The 17,043-nt window shown below is 34.3% G+C and overlaps 2 protein-coding genes across 3 annotated transcripts; one reads left to right on the top strand and one right to left on the bottom strand.

Moving 5' to 3' along the window:
* The first annotated feature begins 2,620 nt into the window (after positions 1 to 2,620).
* LOC144572402 (protein neprosin-like) lies at positions 2,621 to 5,964 on the top strand. Its single transcript, XM_078321970.1, has 7 exons — positions 2,621 to 3,203; positions 3,363 to 3,455; positions 3,565 to 3,813; positions 4,225 to 4,389; positions 4,906 to 4,959; positions 5,049 to 5,195; positions 5,311 to 5,964. The coding sequence occupies exons 1-7, from the start codon at positions 2,994 to 2,996 to the stop codon at positions 5,686 to 5,688; spliced, it is 1,296 nt and encodes a 431-aa protein (XP_078178096.1). The 5' UTR covers positions 2,621 to 2,993; the 3' UTR covers positions 5,689 to 5,964.
* Positions 5,965 to 6,661: 697 nt separating this feature from the next.
* LOC144572768 (arginine-specific demethylase JMJ20-like) lies at positions 6,662 to 12,391 on the bottom strand. 2 transcript variants are annotated; one of them, XM_078322442.1, is made up of 9 exons: positions 12,128 to 12,391; positions 11,858 to 12,016; positions 11,251 to 11,413; positions 10,331 to 10,448; positions 9,871 to 9,940; positions 9,690 to 9,770; positions 9,535 to 9,591; positions 7,688 to 7,799; positions 6,662 to 7,402 (listed from the first exon to the last, which is right to left on the bottom strand). In XM_078322442.1, the coding sequence occupies exons 1-9, from the start codon at positions 12,335 to 12,337 to the stop codon at positions 6,888 to 6,890; spliced, it is 1,485 nt and encodes a 494-aa protein (XP_078178568.1). In that variant the 5' UTR covers positions 12,338 to 12,391; the 3' UTR covers positions 6,662 to 6,887. The 2 variants fall into 2 exon arrangements, with proteins under 2 accessions (XP_078178568.1, XP_078178569.1); XM_078322443.1 differs by lacking the exon at positions 9,535 to 9,591.
* Positions 12,392 to 17,043: the final 4,652 nt, after the last annotated feature.

Below are 17,043 nucleotides of genomic sequence, written 5' to 3' on the forward strand. Positions count from 1 at the left end.
ATTCAACATATATGCATAAGCATAATTCCTTTTTGAAATTGTGTTGATTTGAAATATAATTCAGAGCTACTTTAAAAATGATGAGAAATAATGCGATGGAATTAATGAATTTTAACTGTATAATGTTTATGTTATACAATAAAATAAAGAATAATAAACAAGATAGAAATAACACATAAAAAATGACAATCTCTTTATTTATATATTTTTCATGTGTATAATGCAAAATTACAAAGTCATTATTTATATGCTACAAATTGTAAACGAAAAACTATGTAATATTAATTCCAATAGCAGTGGGAAAATAAAATTCAATATAATAGTAGTGAGAGATAGGATGATTAATATTGAGATCTAGTTATAAAATAATTGAACATCCACATTTATATTTAATTATAAACAATTTACAATTTATAGCCAATATTTATGTAGCGGAATCATTAAAACTCAATCCGTACATGCATTTGATCAATTAGCATTTAATAAATATATGTCGGAAGCGAGTTGATCGGATTAAGAAGGTTGCTTCCTGCTTGTATACCCCAATTCTTGTGGAATTACGGAAGAAATTAAATCAGGTTTGTAGAAGAATTCATAAATTGTGGTTAGAATTTTGTTTTCCTACTGGCATAATTTATGAATTCGTATCCTCTGCGCGCGTTAACTCAAAATTTTAATTAAGATCTGGACCATTCAATTTAAATCAGCATTAATATTAACAGAATGCAGAGGATGTGGATTATTCATAATTTTAAATTTAAAATTTAAAATTTAAAATTTTTGGTGCTGGGTGACTTTACTATTAGTATTTGACAACATCTTAATTAATTTGTGTTTGTAAAGAGAAAAGATAAATACAAACAAAAGAGAGTGAGTGTGGGGCTGGGCTTCACTTGTGGAAAGCATCATTGCATTGCATTGCATTGCACTGAGAAAAGACTTTAATTAATTCCCTCACTAGCTAGTACCTACTACCTAGCTAGCTAGCTTCTCATTTAAATATTGTATTTATTGTATTTTCAAATCCATAGAATTAATTAGAATCCCCAACTCTTTAATTGAACAAATTAATAATATATATTTAATTACAGATGAGTGTTAGTTCAAAATTAACTTTGACATAAGAAAAAAAGTATTGGAAGATATATAATTAATATTAATATTAATATTAATATTAATATTAATAGCTAGCTCTACCAATCTTTTTCAAAGCCGCGCGTAAAATCTGAAAACCAGCTGCTTCTTTTTCTTTTCTAATCATCTTATAAAGTAACTTGTGAAGCAATGGCCGCTTTAGTACAGACTGAGACAGCAGTGTGCCATAATAACCGGAATGGAGAGTTTCTAGGGAACATCGCCAAATTCATTAATTGTGGCAATCACGATATAGCTATCTATCAATCTAGGCATATATATATATATATATATGCTCATCGACATCACCAATTCACCACAGCGCCGGATGCGTGGAGGTATCTATCTGCCTTACAAAACAAGCAATTGGTATTTGGTAATGGTAAGATACTAAGATGGGATATTGGGATGGGACCAGGAATGAAGAATAAAAAATAACCCCATATAATATAATATAATATAATTATTAGATTTAGAGGCACACTTGAGCACCAACTAGCACGCATTCCTTGTAAGTTGTAATTCAATTCATGTCAAACCCCAAATCCAATGGACGCGAGAAAAAGCAATGAAAAGAAGAGAGAATAAACACCCAAAGCTGCTTGCCACTGTAATCATTTCAATTCCCTCTCTGGCTCTCTTCTATTATATTTTATATTCTATTCTATTCTATTCTATTCTATCTTTGCTAATACCCTACCCTCGATCTCTGGTCGTGATAGAATTGGACATCTCCAGCACTTTATTATCTATAAAAGTATAAATTAAATTATGCAACTCTTGTCTTGTCACCCAGATTAGTAATTATTATATTTAATTTCATTGTGTCTCGTAACGTTGTTGCTTACAAGCATAGCATCTGCATCTCGCCATCTCCCCACTTGATGATGCATGATTTGATTTATGCGGTAGATCACGCTGTACTGTCGGTTGACTTATCTTGATTTTATTTTTAGCCCAGCAAAAACAATGAATGGCCAATGGCCAATGGCCATGGCCTAGAAAAGTAGAAAAGTAGAAAAGTAGAAAGAGGTCGGAGAGAATGGTCGATGAGGAATCAGGATTTGAGTAAAAGCAGAGAGAGAGTCAAATTATAGCGGCACTTAATTACCTCATGCTTTCAAGTCATGCTTTGTCGGAACCCTAGTTATACGGCTATACGGCTATATATAGTGCTATACCCTACCTACCTACCTTGTCTCAATAGTACAATTGTAATTGGACGGCCCAAATTAATTAAATCACTCTTTTTAACTTGACACGAATCTCAAAGCACAAATAATACTGCCCTCCTGCACCATCCTGAGTAAGCAGCACTAAGCATGCACTGCCTGAGAGGCTGAGACTGAGAGTAAGTAAATCTGGACAGTCCGTTTCAATTGTGTTGAGTCAGCAGGTACCTGGGAGAATACGGATCCACCTTGTCTCACCAAAGTCACCAGCTTTAGCTACCTAGCTCTCTCTCTCCCTCTCTCTCTCTCTAAAAAGAGAGAGAGAGAGATATAATGAATTTTCAGTTATTTTTCTTGGAAATGGTGAGAGAATTAATAAAGAATTAAAGGATTGGTGTACCGTACGTCTTGAGTTAGAGTTCCATAAATACTTGGGAAGTCTGTTGGAAGTGGAGCTGCTTTGCTTTAGGGAGGGTTTTGTGTCCGTCCCTTACCAATTAAACCCACAACAGAACAGAACAGAAGAGAAGAGAAGAGAATAAAAGAGAATAAAAGAGAATAAAAGAGAAGAGAAGAGAAGGTAAAAAAAGAGAGAGATGTATTCTACAGTCACAAGCTACTGCACTCGGAGAAGCAATTATTCATCAAGCAGTGCAACTGCAACTGCAACTGAAACTGATCTATCTCATGCAAATGGCTTCTTCTACTAGCAATATTACAATAATTTTCTCGCTCCGACTCCTTTTCCTTCTCTCTCTCTTCTCAACCTTTTGCGCAACAGTCTCTCTTTCAGAGACCAAAAATAATACTCTCAGAGTAGGAGAAGAATTAAGAAAGTATAAGAGAGCAAGAGGTTTGCTCAAGAGACTAAATAAGCCTTCCCTCAAGATAATTCAGGCATGCATGCATGTCTTCTTAATTAATTAATTAATTAATTTGCCTAGCTAGCTACATTTTTTTTTTTTTTTTTTTTTTTTGTATGAGATCATATATATATAAGTTTTATTTTTGTCTAGCTATTAACAAGCTGATCGAGTGTTTGATTTGGTGTAACAGAGCCCAGATGGTGATATCATAGACTGTGTACCAATTCATAAGCAGCCAGCATTTGATCATCCAAGGTTAAGAAGAGAGAAGCCATTAATATTGGTAGTGCTGATCGATCATGACACTCTTAAATTAATTACCTCTATTTTAATTAATTGATTGGCTTAAAATTAAATTAAATTAAATTAAATTAAATGTTGATCAAATGCAGGAGGCGCCAAAAAGGCCAAGAGGCCATGTAGATGCAAGAAACAACATTAGTATGGATTCAAAAGAGGGTGATATAATTAGAGATATAGAGCAATTATGGGCGGTTTCGGGTGAGGCATGCCCGGACGGAACCATACCAATAAGACGCACAAAAGAAGAGGAAATTTTGCGGGCCAGTTCCGTTAAGAGATTTGGGAGAAAACCCGTGGCGGCGGGGATACGCCGCGACTCCAGCAGCACCGGCCATGAGGTAATTAATATAATTAATTCATCTCAATTTGAGCATCGAATTTAATTACAAGTCTTAATTAAATTCAACGGTTAGGAATTAATTAGGATCTCTCAGCCAGAGCACAACTTAACTGTACGTTCTTATTTCACAAAAATTTGTAATGGCAATAGCGCGCAGTAGCACTACTATTGTATTGTATTGTATTGTATTGTATTGTATTGTATGGATCAGTGCATGACGCTTGCATTTGACTGCTTATGTAATATAGTCAAGCTAGCGTATAACAGAAAATTAAAAAACAGGCGGTCCCTACGTACCAAGTAAATGACGACAAACAAAGGAAAGTTCGTTCGATATATATATACTACATCTACATGCAGTATCCCGTATCGATCGTATCCGTGAAATTAATTTTGTTGGAATTGACAGCATGCGGTTGGGTTTTTGATGGGAGAGGAATACTACGGTGCAAAGGCGAGCATGAACGTATGGGCCCCACAAGTAGCGAGCCAATCAGAGTTCAGCTTGTCTCAGATATGGGTCATTGCCGGTTCCTTCGGTAATGATCTCAACACCATTGAAGCTGGATGGCAGGTTAGTTAATTCATTCATTCATTCCTGTTTACACCAGCGCGCGCAGGAATCAATCCTAGCTAGCTGTTTATGATGACTTTTCTTTTCTTTACTTTCTCTTTTTCTTTTCTTTTCTTTTCTTTTCTTTTTTCTTCTTCTTTTCTTTTTGCGATGAAAAGCTGAAGTTTTAATTATATATATATATGTGCCTGCCAAGTCTCAAGATACGTTCATAACATATATAACTTTATAAAAAGACACGACGCTCATAACACTTGATGCATGTTTTGCATTGTTCGAGAAAATGTCCCAAGTATCGATCTCTAGCTACTTCCTTGGAATTCATCCGCGCACGATATAAAGGAAGGATTCTTCAATTGTACTGGCAACTATATATATATATATAAATGTTTCCCCAGCAGATAGAGCTTCGATCATTAAATAGTTACAAAATAATCAAATATTATTATTCGGAAAATGCATTTAATTTAATTTGGCAATTATATATATAATCAATATATGTGTGTGTACGTGCAGGTTAGTCCGCAATTATACGGAGATAATTTGCCAAGATTTTTCACCTACTGGACAGTAAGATGGAACTTCAAATTAATCTTATATAAATTCTTAATTAAATATTTCATTTGGCAATGGCAAATTAATTAATTAATTGGTGGCAGACTGATGCATATCAAGCGACAGGATGCTATAACTTACTATGCTCAGGATTTGTTCAGACGAACAACCGTATAGCCATGGGTGCGGCCATAAGCCCTACATCTTCCTACAGGGGTGCACAGTTTGATATAAGCCTGCTTATTTGGAAGGTATATATATATATATATATCATATATGCTTGCACTTGCACTTGCACTTGCACTTTGTATCTTATTTAATTAATTTTGTACGTTGCATGCATTAATTAATATATATCTATTGCAGGATCCAAACCACGGTAACTGGTGGCTGGAATTCGGGTCGGGTGTACTAGTTGGGTACTGGCCATCTGTATTGTTTAGCCATTTGGCGGATCATGCGAGCATGGTTCAGTTCGGAGGAGAAATAGTAAACACCGGACAATCGGGTTTTCACACGGCGACTCAGATGGGCAGCGGCCATTTTGCGCAGGAAGGTTTCGGCAAAACTGCCTATTTTCGGAATTTGGAAATAGTGGATTGGGACAATAGCTTGATTCCCTTGACCAACCTTCGCGTTTTAGCCGATCATCCCAATTGCTACGATATACAAGGAGGCATTAATGCTGTCTGGGGCAATTATTTTTATTTTGGAGGGCCAGGAAGAAATATCAAATGTCCTTGAATGAAGTCATAATATATTAATTAATTGCCTTCGATCGCTTCTTCTTTCTTTCTTTCTTTCTTTCTTTCTTTCTTCTGATGTTTTCAGGTTTTGGACAGGCTAAGCTAGCTAGTTGACCAAGAGATCTTAAATTAAGGGTTTATTTTTTACCATATTTGGGTTATCATTATCATTATATACAGTTTTATTTTATTTTAGTGGGCTCTTTTTGTAAAGTTTGAGAAGAAAAAGGAATTAATTAGTAATTACCATAACATACACTGTTTGACTTCCTCTTCTTTTCTTTTTTAACGTTCTATGAATTTCAATTCTCCATCTCTCTCTCTCCCCCTCTTAATCTCATGCAACAAAGCCTTCTCTCACCTGACAAGGTCAGATTGATGTCAATTAGCGTAGAAAGAAAAGCAAAAGAAGAAAGAAAAAGAAAAAATGAAAATGAAAAAGGTTAATAGAGTACAGTGCCTCTCCAGCTGTTTGTCTCTTCCTTTCCTTCCAAGCTACAAGAAAAAACCAACAAAGATAACGTCTCCTTTATTCCTTGCAAGTTTGCAACATACCTGTGTAGCTTCCCCTAATTAATTGGTTTAACAATTGTTTCAACAAAGCAACCCTTTTTGGTGGAATCTTAAATCCAATTAATTGGATGGTAATGATTTAATTCTGATTTATTAGGGTGGTAAGAAGAAAAAAATTCGGCTACAGAGGACCATTTTAGTAGGTCACAAAGTCATATATAGTTTAAACGTTAAACTTTAAAAGTAATTAATCCCCTTCTCTACATCTCTCCAACCACCCATATTTCCTGGCAAAGCATTTTGTTTCTGATAATTCTTCCCGTAGTCTGTTAAATTATTATTCTCGATATGAAAGATTACAGATTCAAAACTCACAACATAATAACGAATAATTGATTGAGGCCTGAGGCTTTGATGATGTAACTGTAACCTATTCATGTTTATCATACTATTCCTGCTTTTGTTGGAGTAATTTCATTGCATTGGTTACATCTTATTCCTGCTTTATTTTATCTCAGCTGTACATTTTTTTAAAATTGACGGCGCTTGTGAGCCACCAAGTAAAATAGCTTCCAGAAAAATAAGAATAGCTGTTTGTTTCTCACGCAAATATATATAGCACACGTATTATAAAGTCACAAATTAAGGTAGTATAATAAATAAGCAAAAGAATTAGAGTGGTCTCTAATCTCTATCCTTTATCGACTCCATAACACGACCCATTAAATCGACCAAATCTTGAGGCCCACTGATCTTACTGACAAGCCCCTTAACAAGTCCAGGAACATCACAATCGTCCTTTGAGCAATTAATTGAAAAGCAACCCCCCTTTTTAATCCCATTTCTCATTTCAAACTTAATACCATCCTCTTCCTCTTCCTCTTCCTCTTCCTCTTCCTCTTCATCACTCTCTACACTCTTATATGTCTTAATCACCGCCTCGCATAATTCATGGAATTTCTTTTCTTCAAAAGCTTTTCCAATATCTGAAAACGCATCATAATTCTCCCACGAAATGCTTCTTACATTTTCTGCACTAAATGCCTCTTCTGATGTCATTTTCGATGCTACATCTTGAATCGATGTCAGATTATGCACAAGATGGATGGCAATTTTGGAGTTTGGCACATGATATAATTCAATTATATTTGCAAGGGCATATCTTGTGATGAAAATGAACAAGTCGTAGAAATTCATTCCTGCATATTAAATGCCTATATCATTTTAGTTACATGAACAAAAAATTAAAAAAATTAAAAACAGTCACCTGGCTGAATGTTGGGTGATGTATTGACTGGTTCTTGCTTTCTGGACAAGTGCTGAATCTTAACAGTAAACCTAAAGAAACATAAACCAGTAAACCAGAAGGAATTTCTACTGGTAATTATTAAAATAGAGTGCTCTTTGATGGTGTCAATTCATGCTTGGGATAGTACCAGTTACATTGGAACTTTGTCACTTTACTTGGAAAGAGAAAATTGTACCGGTGTTAGCTGCCAGGTTACGTTGGCACAAACTTTCAAAATCATCTGAAATGTCTCTTATATCTTCTATGTATTCCTTTGCTATTTTGTAATCTTCAACTAGCAAATTCCACTACAATACACACAAACACAGAGGGGACAAAAGATAAGATTGCTAAAAAGTAATAGTGATTTAGACACTTGCTTGTATTCTTTGGTAAACACTCCCGACTATGAGGTTTAATAAACATAGACTACCTTCCCCACAAGTGTTATTCCTCTTTCTCAATATTCTATTCATTGCTTAAATAAAGTTTCATCAGCCATAATAGTTAACTTCCACTGAAAATATAAAAAAGGGAAAATTGCTAGTGTCCCCATCTAAAATTTCAAAATAGCCAATTTCCCCATGAATACATGATAATATCCAATATCCCCATATAAATTTAACTTTCTTTTTTCTATCCCCTTTCATTTATTTTATCTTTTATTTAATTATTTTAAATATTATATTGACTAATATACCCTTCTACTAAAATGGAGGTGTCCATTAAATTTCTACAGAGAAACATTTTCATCCTCCTTGGTCGCTTCAACTTCTTTTTTTCCGTCTCTTTTCTCCTCTCTTCTCTTCTCTCATCATGGGATCAATAAAATCATGGCAAAGAGAAGCAGATGAGTCATCACAATTCAGATTCTGATTGATTTCAATCACAATTTATCTATTGAGTGTGTTATAAACGCGTTCAAATATAAGATTAAGTAGAGACTTTCTGATTTGAGTTCTTGGGACCAAGAATTGATTAAGTTCCATCGTAATATCAGATCAGAAGTATTGAGTCGTAGATACACAAAAGACATGGTTTTTAGTTACCTAAATCAAAATTGAATTTAGATTGTTGTTATTAGGGAATGAAGCATGAAAATTATTGTGAATAACAGAACAACATAATTTGTAGTTCTAGCAAGAACTGATGGTGAAAATTTATCTTATAGTATTGTTTTTCTCAAACTATGCTATGATTATCTCCTTTATATTATAGATTATTAAGAACTTCCATTTAACTAAGTGTGCTGTATATACTCGAATAAGTTTATGATTAATGGGAAAAATGAAACGCCTCTGCTTCTCTTCTTTCTTTCGTAGTTACTAGTTTTGTTGGGTATTTTGCTTGGTCCTGACATGGCTAATTGCAGCGTTCATTCCAAATTTCAAAGAGAACAAAAAGAGTTTTAAATTCCAGTAGAACTTGTGGATAAGAGACAAGGGCAAGGCACATGAGAAGAGAGGAGAGAGTTTAGATAGGTACAATTTTATTGAGACCATGAGAAAGAGGAGAAGAGAGACATTAAAGAAAGAAGGTGAAGGGACGATGGAAGATGGAAGATGAAAGTGTTTCCTGATTAGTAATTTAATGAACACTTTCATTTTAATAGAAGGGCATATTGGTGAATACAATTTTATAAAATAATTAAATAAAAATAAAATAAATGATAGGGGATAGAAGAAAGAAAGTTAAATTTATATATTGGATACTATGATGTATTCATGGAGATATTGGCTATTTTGAAAGTTTAGATGGGTACACCAGAAATTTTCCCAAAAAAAAACTAGATGATCCTATCATTGCTAGTCGATATCATTCTGGAACCATACTTTCTGAGTGAGGTCAATTTATAGTGATAATAAGGAAATCTCCTTTAATTCAATTCAATAAAATAAAATCTTAAATTCAAAATAAGACTTTCACAGAGTGAAAGGACTGAATTTAGAGACCTAAATTTAGGTTATAAACAAACTCCATGAGCTCACAAAGGAAATAACTAGAAGAAAAAGGATTTTCATGTAATCGTTGACAGTTACTCACCACCCATGAAAGGTTATATCCATTGAACCAATTGTGGTTTATTGATATTGTGTCTTCCTGTGAAGTGTTGAATAATATTCAATTAGAGAATATTTCCGGAGAAAAAAATATTATCCATACTAAAGAAACAAAACAAAATATAAAATAATACATACTAAATTATGAACTTGATGGTACCAACCGCTTGGTACAAAAATCATATCTCCACTTTCTTGAGTGCACTTTAACCATACAGTCTGCAAAATTGTATGTACTGGTTAGAGTTTGGCATGAGAAACACAATAAGAAACAATACAAAAAATGAAAAAAAAAAAAAAGCATAATTTACAATAATACCTTTTTAAAGCCAGGAAATTGCATTTCTGAAATATCATCATAAATACTATAAATTAATGATTTACCATTCCTGCATTAAAAAAAATGATTTAGGGAGTAACAAAAAAAAAAAAGAAGACAAATCACTTTGTTTGTCAACCAGAAAAAGGCAAACGAACTCACTAAATGACTGGCTATAAGTTGCAAGACCAACAATTATCTTTTTCCAGAAAATGCACAATTGTAATATTTGTAAAAATATCCAGGTAAGACAAAAGGCCATTTTAAACAAACAGGACAAATATTGTATTCTGAATTTCCTTTTTCTTGACCTCTTGATGCCCCCCTAATAGCCCATGGTACATTTTACCAAATACAAAAAATCATGGGCTTTATTTGCAAAAAATGGCAGGCAATTAATCGAGTGTGTTCCTTCACTATTCTAAAGTTAGAATTAAACAAAAGCAAAATTGAAGTTTACCTATCAAAGAGAAGGTGAGATTGGGAAGGAGGTAAGAGGAGCCAATATTTTTTACCACACACATTTGCCGACCAGCTATATGACCTGAACACATCAGCATGTAGAGGTGTCCATGTACCTATTTAATACAAAGAAACAATAAAGATGATTTAGAACAAGGCAAATGAAACAGTACCAAAAACATGTGAGTTCTTGCAATGACAATCAATTACTTGCATTTTTATAAGATATAACAAAATATTTATCACATTTGCAACAAAGGCCAACTTTTTTAATGTTTGCAAACAACACCGAACCATTAGATTGATATGAAGAAGGCACGTTGCATTAAATGCTGACATTTCACAACCTTGCCCCGGCTAACAATCGTTTGTTTTATCCAAGTTCCAAATAACTATAATCAAACAAAGGCTGTTTTGAAATTGTGGTTGTATGTGTATTAACAATTTAACAGACAAACTCTGCCTGTGTACTTTCCACATAGCCTATCCTAAGCCAGGAAAAAGGAAGAGGGTTGTGATAAGGCGTGGCGAGCCAATGTAAAAAATACAGCCCCTTTATGGAAATGAAACCCTACCGTATGACTCCGGTTGGGTTTCATTTCTAGCCTACCCAACTTGTTTGGGACTAAAGGCTTGGTTGGTTGATGTGTATTAACAGACAAAACCGTAAGAAGCAATTTGAAAGAGTTGAGATCTTGGAGATTTGAAACAGGAAAAACGGGTACAATTTGCCCAATAAAGAACATTAGATTGAAGTCTAAGTCTCTGAGAAAACTTACTATCAGTCAATTGAGCTCCAAATAAACAAAACCAGATGCACAAGTGATAGTCAGACAGTCAGTAATCGGTAATGCTACTGTAACAGTCACAGGAAAAAAAAAAAGAAAAAGGAAAAAAAAGTCTTTACATGAGATTGACCTTTTGGGCCCATGTAGACAAAACGGTAGTCTGCACAATTTGCTTCATTTTGGTGGGGACAGATATCAGAGTCTCTATGCAGAGTATGGCTGTCTAGATATATATTTAACCAATCATCCTTAAAAAAGGTTGGTGTTGTATATGCACAATAATTTGGATATTCCTGCCAATTCATAGAAAAAATTGTCCTATATTTAATTTCGTAATACAAAAGAGTCACACTGGCAACATTCATACAGAAAGTATGATTTTCAAAGTATATTCCTGAACATTTACCCCGTCATCAAGGATGAAAACAGTTATATTTGAAGGGATATATATGCAGCTTTCACATTTTGAGGTGGCACAGGGGAAATTCATTAAACCTTACCATTTTGGAACATCCTAAAACAAAACTAGCCTCTATTTTTTGAACATGCATAGTTTCTGCCCAGCAAATACAATTACCAATAAGCAATAACATATACATATTATGTATTTATCACAATATATTATTAGAATTGTGTAAAAATATAGTTTCGTTGTCAGTTATACTAAGGATGTAGGTTAATTTCATTAAATTTTAGCAAGAAGAATAAAAAAAAATGCAACAGTATAGAAAGTGAACCTTGACAAAGTGCCAATCTTTAAGATATAGGAATGATTGAGGTTCATTGGTAGGTTTGGAGCCATCATGTGAATGTTGAGTCCAGCTGTGAATAAGATCTGGCAGTGTCATCTCTAGCCTCTTTTGATCAGAGTATTGTTTTTTATTACAATCTGCAACCTATTGCATAATGAGTTACAGAGAAGAGGATACTTGTGAGATTTGATTTGATTTGATGATGACCAATTATATATAAATTTCGATTAAAGATTGTAATAAAAGAAATGGTACCTGAACAGTAGAAGTAGAGCAGAGAGAAGAGAAGAAGGAGAGATTGGGGTTAGAGTTTTGAACCCAATCGGTGAGGGACTGCCACGTGTGAGTTAGACCGGTGAGGACGACGGGGAGATTAGGTTTCATGTATCTGTCGATGAAGTGGTCGTAGGTCAAGGACCGCCCATCCACCCTCTCTATTTCGCCACCAATTTTCACCATAGCCATTCTCCCTTTTTTCTTTTTTCTTTTTCTTTTTCTTTTTCTTTTTCTTTTTCTTTTTAAGTCGATGAAAGAGAGAGGAGGTCAGTTAACGGAATAGGAATAACGATTGACGACCCCGGCCCTCTCTCTCTCTCTCTCTCTCTCTCTGACTAGTTAGTGGGCTTAATGAATGGGCTACTCAGGCAGGCCATAAGGCCATAAGGCCATAAGGCCATAATTGACTAGACTCAAATCGGACCCATAATTGAGGCAGGCCACTCAACCCATGAGATTATTAGGGCCCGGGCCCTTATTATCGTGGTAAATTTGAATGAAGCTTGCATTGGCAATTTGGCATGGCATGAATCATGATCAACAGTCAGCTGTACTCACCAATTGATTTATGAAATCTACAATTCAAAGACCATTTATTTATTATGAAAATTAACAAGGATATTTGTCCTAGCTATTTCAATAATCCAAAATTCAGTATGAATAACAAATTAATTTGCTCTTAAGTTTGCACTATTCCGAATTATACAATTAAAACAACATATGCACTCGATCTTCCAAATAGCACAAAATCAGTGATCATTCCACTTCTCACACACTGCTCCAAATTCATGCAATACCAAACACACTCTAAATCTGTTATTAAACAACATCTAGTATATATAAACCTATTTATAATTGTAAGCGATCTTATTTATATTAATTAAATTCACGGTTCTAAATAGCGCACTATATATAGCGCCGTTATAGTGTTTTCGGACCATAAAAGGTATGGCGCTATAAAGTCATATATATATACAGGACTTGGCTACGGTGCTATGGGTTGCATAGAGGGCTACGGTGCTACGGCTCAATATTTGAGTTTTCAAAATCCTAACGATCGATCCGAACTGTTCATTTTGTTCTCCATATTAATATGTGTTTGGAGACCAAATTTTACATTTTTTTGGAAAATTTTTACTATTTTTTTAGATTTATTAAATATCGCTGTTTTTCAGACAAATCTGGACCATAAAAAACAGTGATATTCAATAAATCTAAAAAAAATAGTAAATAATTTTCAAAAAATGTAAAATTTGGTCTCCAAACACATATTAATATGGAGAACAAGATGAATAGTTCGGACCAACCGTTAGAATTTTGAAAACTCGAATATTGAGCCGCAGCACCGTAGCCCTCTATGCAACCCATAGCATATTAACCAAATCCTATATATATATATATACAAGGACTTTAAAGGCATAAGTTGAAGAATGAATTAACTCTGAAAAGCATCCATTTTAAGGACTAATAAAGTAACTCCGTGGAGATATTAGGGTGCGTTTGAATGAAGCAAGGAATAGCTCGGAATAGAAACTATTCATGGGTTCGGAATAGCTGCTAACCCAACATTTCATAGAAATAGCAGAATAGCAGCTAACCCGAGCTATTCCTTTGTTGAGAATAGTGTTTTTTTTATTTTCATCCAAACGTGCTGTGTTGAGAATAGCTCGACAGGAATAACAGCTATTCTTATGTCATCCAAACATACCCCATGGAATTAGATGATTCTAACAAGGACAGAAACGAGTACGTTTCATATTGAAAATTGCAAATTAAGCTCATTCCATGATAATGATTTTTAATTATGAGAGTGTTAGACAAGATCTTAATTGTCTAACCAAGAAATAACTTGGAATGTAAATTAAGGCCAGAAATAAGGCTACGACATACAAGATACAGCAATATAATTTTTAGCAGCAAGCAAGGCTGATCGATAGCGCCTCTTTGATTTTCATGTTATGTTTTTAATTTTAACTTTTAAATTTGATTTGTTGTCCAGCTCACTTTGAATTTCGTATATTTTTTTTCTTTAATTTGAGTTGAAATATGTTTTAAGAACTAAAAATTAGAGCGATATTGCGATAGTGGAAATACATTGGTACTGAAATACAAAATTAAAAACAACTTCAAATAACATTTCAACAGTACAAAATAATCAATCAAACAAAAAACTAATTATACAAAATAGAATTTAAGAAATTTCAATTGAACAAAACAAAATACTAATTTTGTGTGATCAATTCACTCATTTATCACTTGTATAAGAGTACATGAATTAAGAGTACATGAAAAAAGTACATGAAAAAAGTATAAGAGTACATGAAAAAAGTACCTTTATTAAGTTTGAATTAAGATAATATCTAGATGAGATCCATAATGAATTAATTATATATGTAGGTCCGATCACAACACTTTAATTAATTACCATCCCTAAATAAAATATGGTGGGGACCGGACCGTTAATTGAAATGTAGTTGACCAATCAAGTAATGTGTTTAGACACGTGAGAAATTAAGAGGCTAGATAACTAACTGCTTTATGCAAACTTTAATAGCAAGTAAAGGAGACGTGAAATGGAAATAAAATAACACATGCAATGCAATGCAAATATGCAATCAATGCTGCACCGATCGATCGATCGATCGATCAAACGGACCTAACATGCCCTGCCCTCTTTATCTTTTAGAGGCTGTACAGTACACTACTACAGTGTACGGTGTACCTGTACCAGACGGTCCACACCTACAAATCTACAATTGATTCATTTGAAAAAGCATGCAACGCATGCGCTTTTGTGCCAGATTTTTACCTGTCAAAGTCTAACCTGATGGCTGATAATAATTATGATTTGATGCTTCGTGGGTCGTGGCCTGCTGCCTAGCTACCATTTGAAATTCGACAACTGTCATTGGTGATTGGTTACAAGTTGCAATTAACCAGCTTAACTAATTAACTAATTAACTAATTAACTAATGGCCGGTGAGTAGTTCAGATTTTCTATTACGTACAACCTATATATCTGGTGCAGTGCAGTGCAGTGCAGTGCAGACTGTGTTCTCATCCACGCCACGCGCGCGGCAGGCAGTGAGCGACTGTACGTAGGTAGGTAGGTAGGTAAAAAAGGTTCAACATATATACATGCATCATGCATGCATTATATGAGTCGTTGAATTGATACATCGATCGATCGCATTACATATAGCGACCTAGCTAGATTCACTAAATAAGTTGTAACCGAGCATCTGTACTGTACTGTACTGTACCCCGTGACCGTGAGGCTGGCTGTTTTGGCAAACCAAGGGAAGGGAGGGAAGAATTCGTATCCTCTGAGATATCTCAAACTTTGCGTGACTTTTTGGAATTTATCAACCGTTTAAATACTTTTACACGAATCTCAAAACAAAAACAATACTGGCCCCCTGCGCTAGGCACCGGACACATCGGTCACGCAAAAATTGAGATATATACGCACTCCACCGACAGTTGCTGTTGTGGGGCTGTGGGCTGGGCCTGGGCCTGGGCATACGATGAGATGAGATGAGATGAGATGAGATGAGATGGGCTTCCCATTATCCTTGAATCTAACGGACCATATTTTTTTCTCTTGTAAAATTCTGTTATCAGCGGCTGTGATGCAACCGACGCGGTCTTCTAGGCTTCTAGTTCTACTCACGTGGGTTGGGTACTTGGGTATCATTATCATATGCTTTACGCATAACCCAAGTCCTAAGGAGGGTACACTTGGTTCATTTTTCTGATTCCTCATCACAAAAATGACATACAAATAAAAATATTCCAATGACCTACGTCTACGTGTGTTTCACCATGAATATATATATATTACTAATATCCCTGTTTCAATGATGTCAACAATTACTTAATAAATAAAAATTGCTTGATTTTATTTTTAGTGCGTCGGCTTTACTGTAATAGGTGTGTTTTGTACAGTGACTTTCAGAATATAAAATGCATGCCTATTAGAATAGACTAGTATCGTGCCCGTGCGTTACAACGAAAATATATTATAAGATTGAATAAAAATATAAAAAGACTTTTTTATTTGACATTTACACAAAATTAAAAATATATATATTTAAATGAAAATAAAAGACACAATGAGAAAAAAATAGATATCTAAATAATAAATAACAATAAAAGAAACAACAACAAATGAAAAAAAAAATCAAATATAATAGGGTTAATTTTCTATATACCCATCAACTCTAGTTGATTTTCTTATTTCTCCCTTGACACTTCAATTTTTACTATATGCCTCTCAACTCTTGAAAGCTTTTCTTATTAACCCTCCTATTAAAACATTCAAGTTAACCCTTATATAATGACTGAAAAGCCCTCATTCCTCTTCTCTTTGTTCTCATACAGAAAAGAGTAGTTCGGTGTAAATATCACAGGTTTGATTGGGCACTCATCTCTGATGATTACATACACACATGTTCTTGTTTAGAATCTCTCTTCGTCTCTCTTACTTTCTAATTTAACAATAAGTAATATCTAACTGTGTTTCATGGACATTATAAATGAAGCTTATTTAGTCTGAATCAGAAGCTCTCCCTCCGTCATCTAACCTGAATCACAACTTCACAAGCTTTCCCTCCATGTGAATCCCTTCAACCAGGATAGTACAACTAAAATTTTATTTTCTGAAATGATACAGTACTTGAAATCTAGTATTTTTTTTTTAAGGTTAGTATTTGAAATCTAGTAATGAACCAAAAATAATTAGGATAAATCTGGCACAGAGGACACCACAACCAAGAGAAGATTTTGCTAGTAATTTTAGTGCGATGATTGTTATACTAATTAGTCGATAGGTCAATTATAACTATTTTTTTTCCTTTTCTCTTGATTTTTCTTCACATTATCCTAAATCAGAG

Source organism: Carex rostrata, chromosome 20, assembly GCF_964058835.1.
Source record: "Carex rostrata chromosome 20, lpCarRost1.2, whole genome shotgun sequence".
In the NCBI taxonomy this organism is placed as follows: Eukaryota; Viridiplantae; Streptophyta; class Magnoliopsida; order Poales; family Cyperaceae; genus Carex; species Carex rostrata.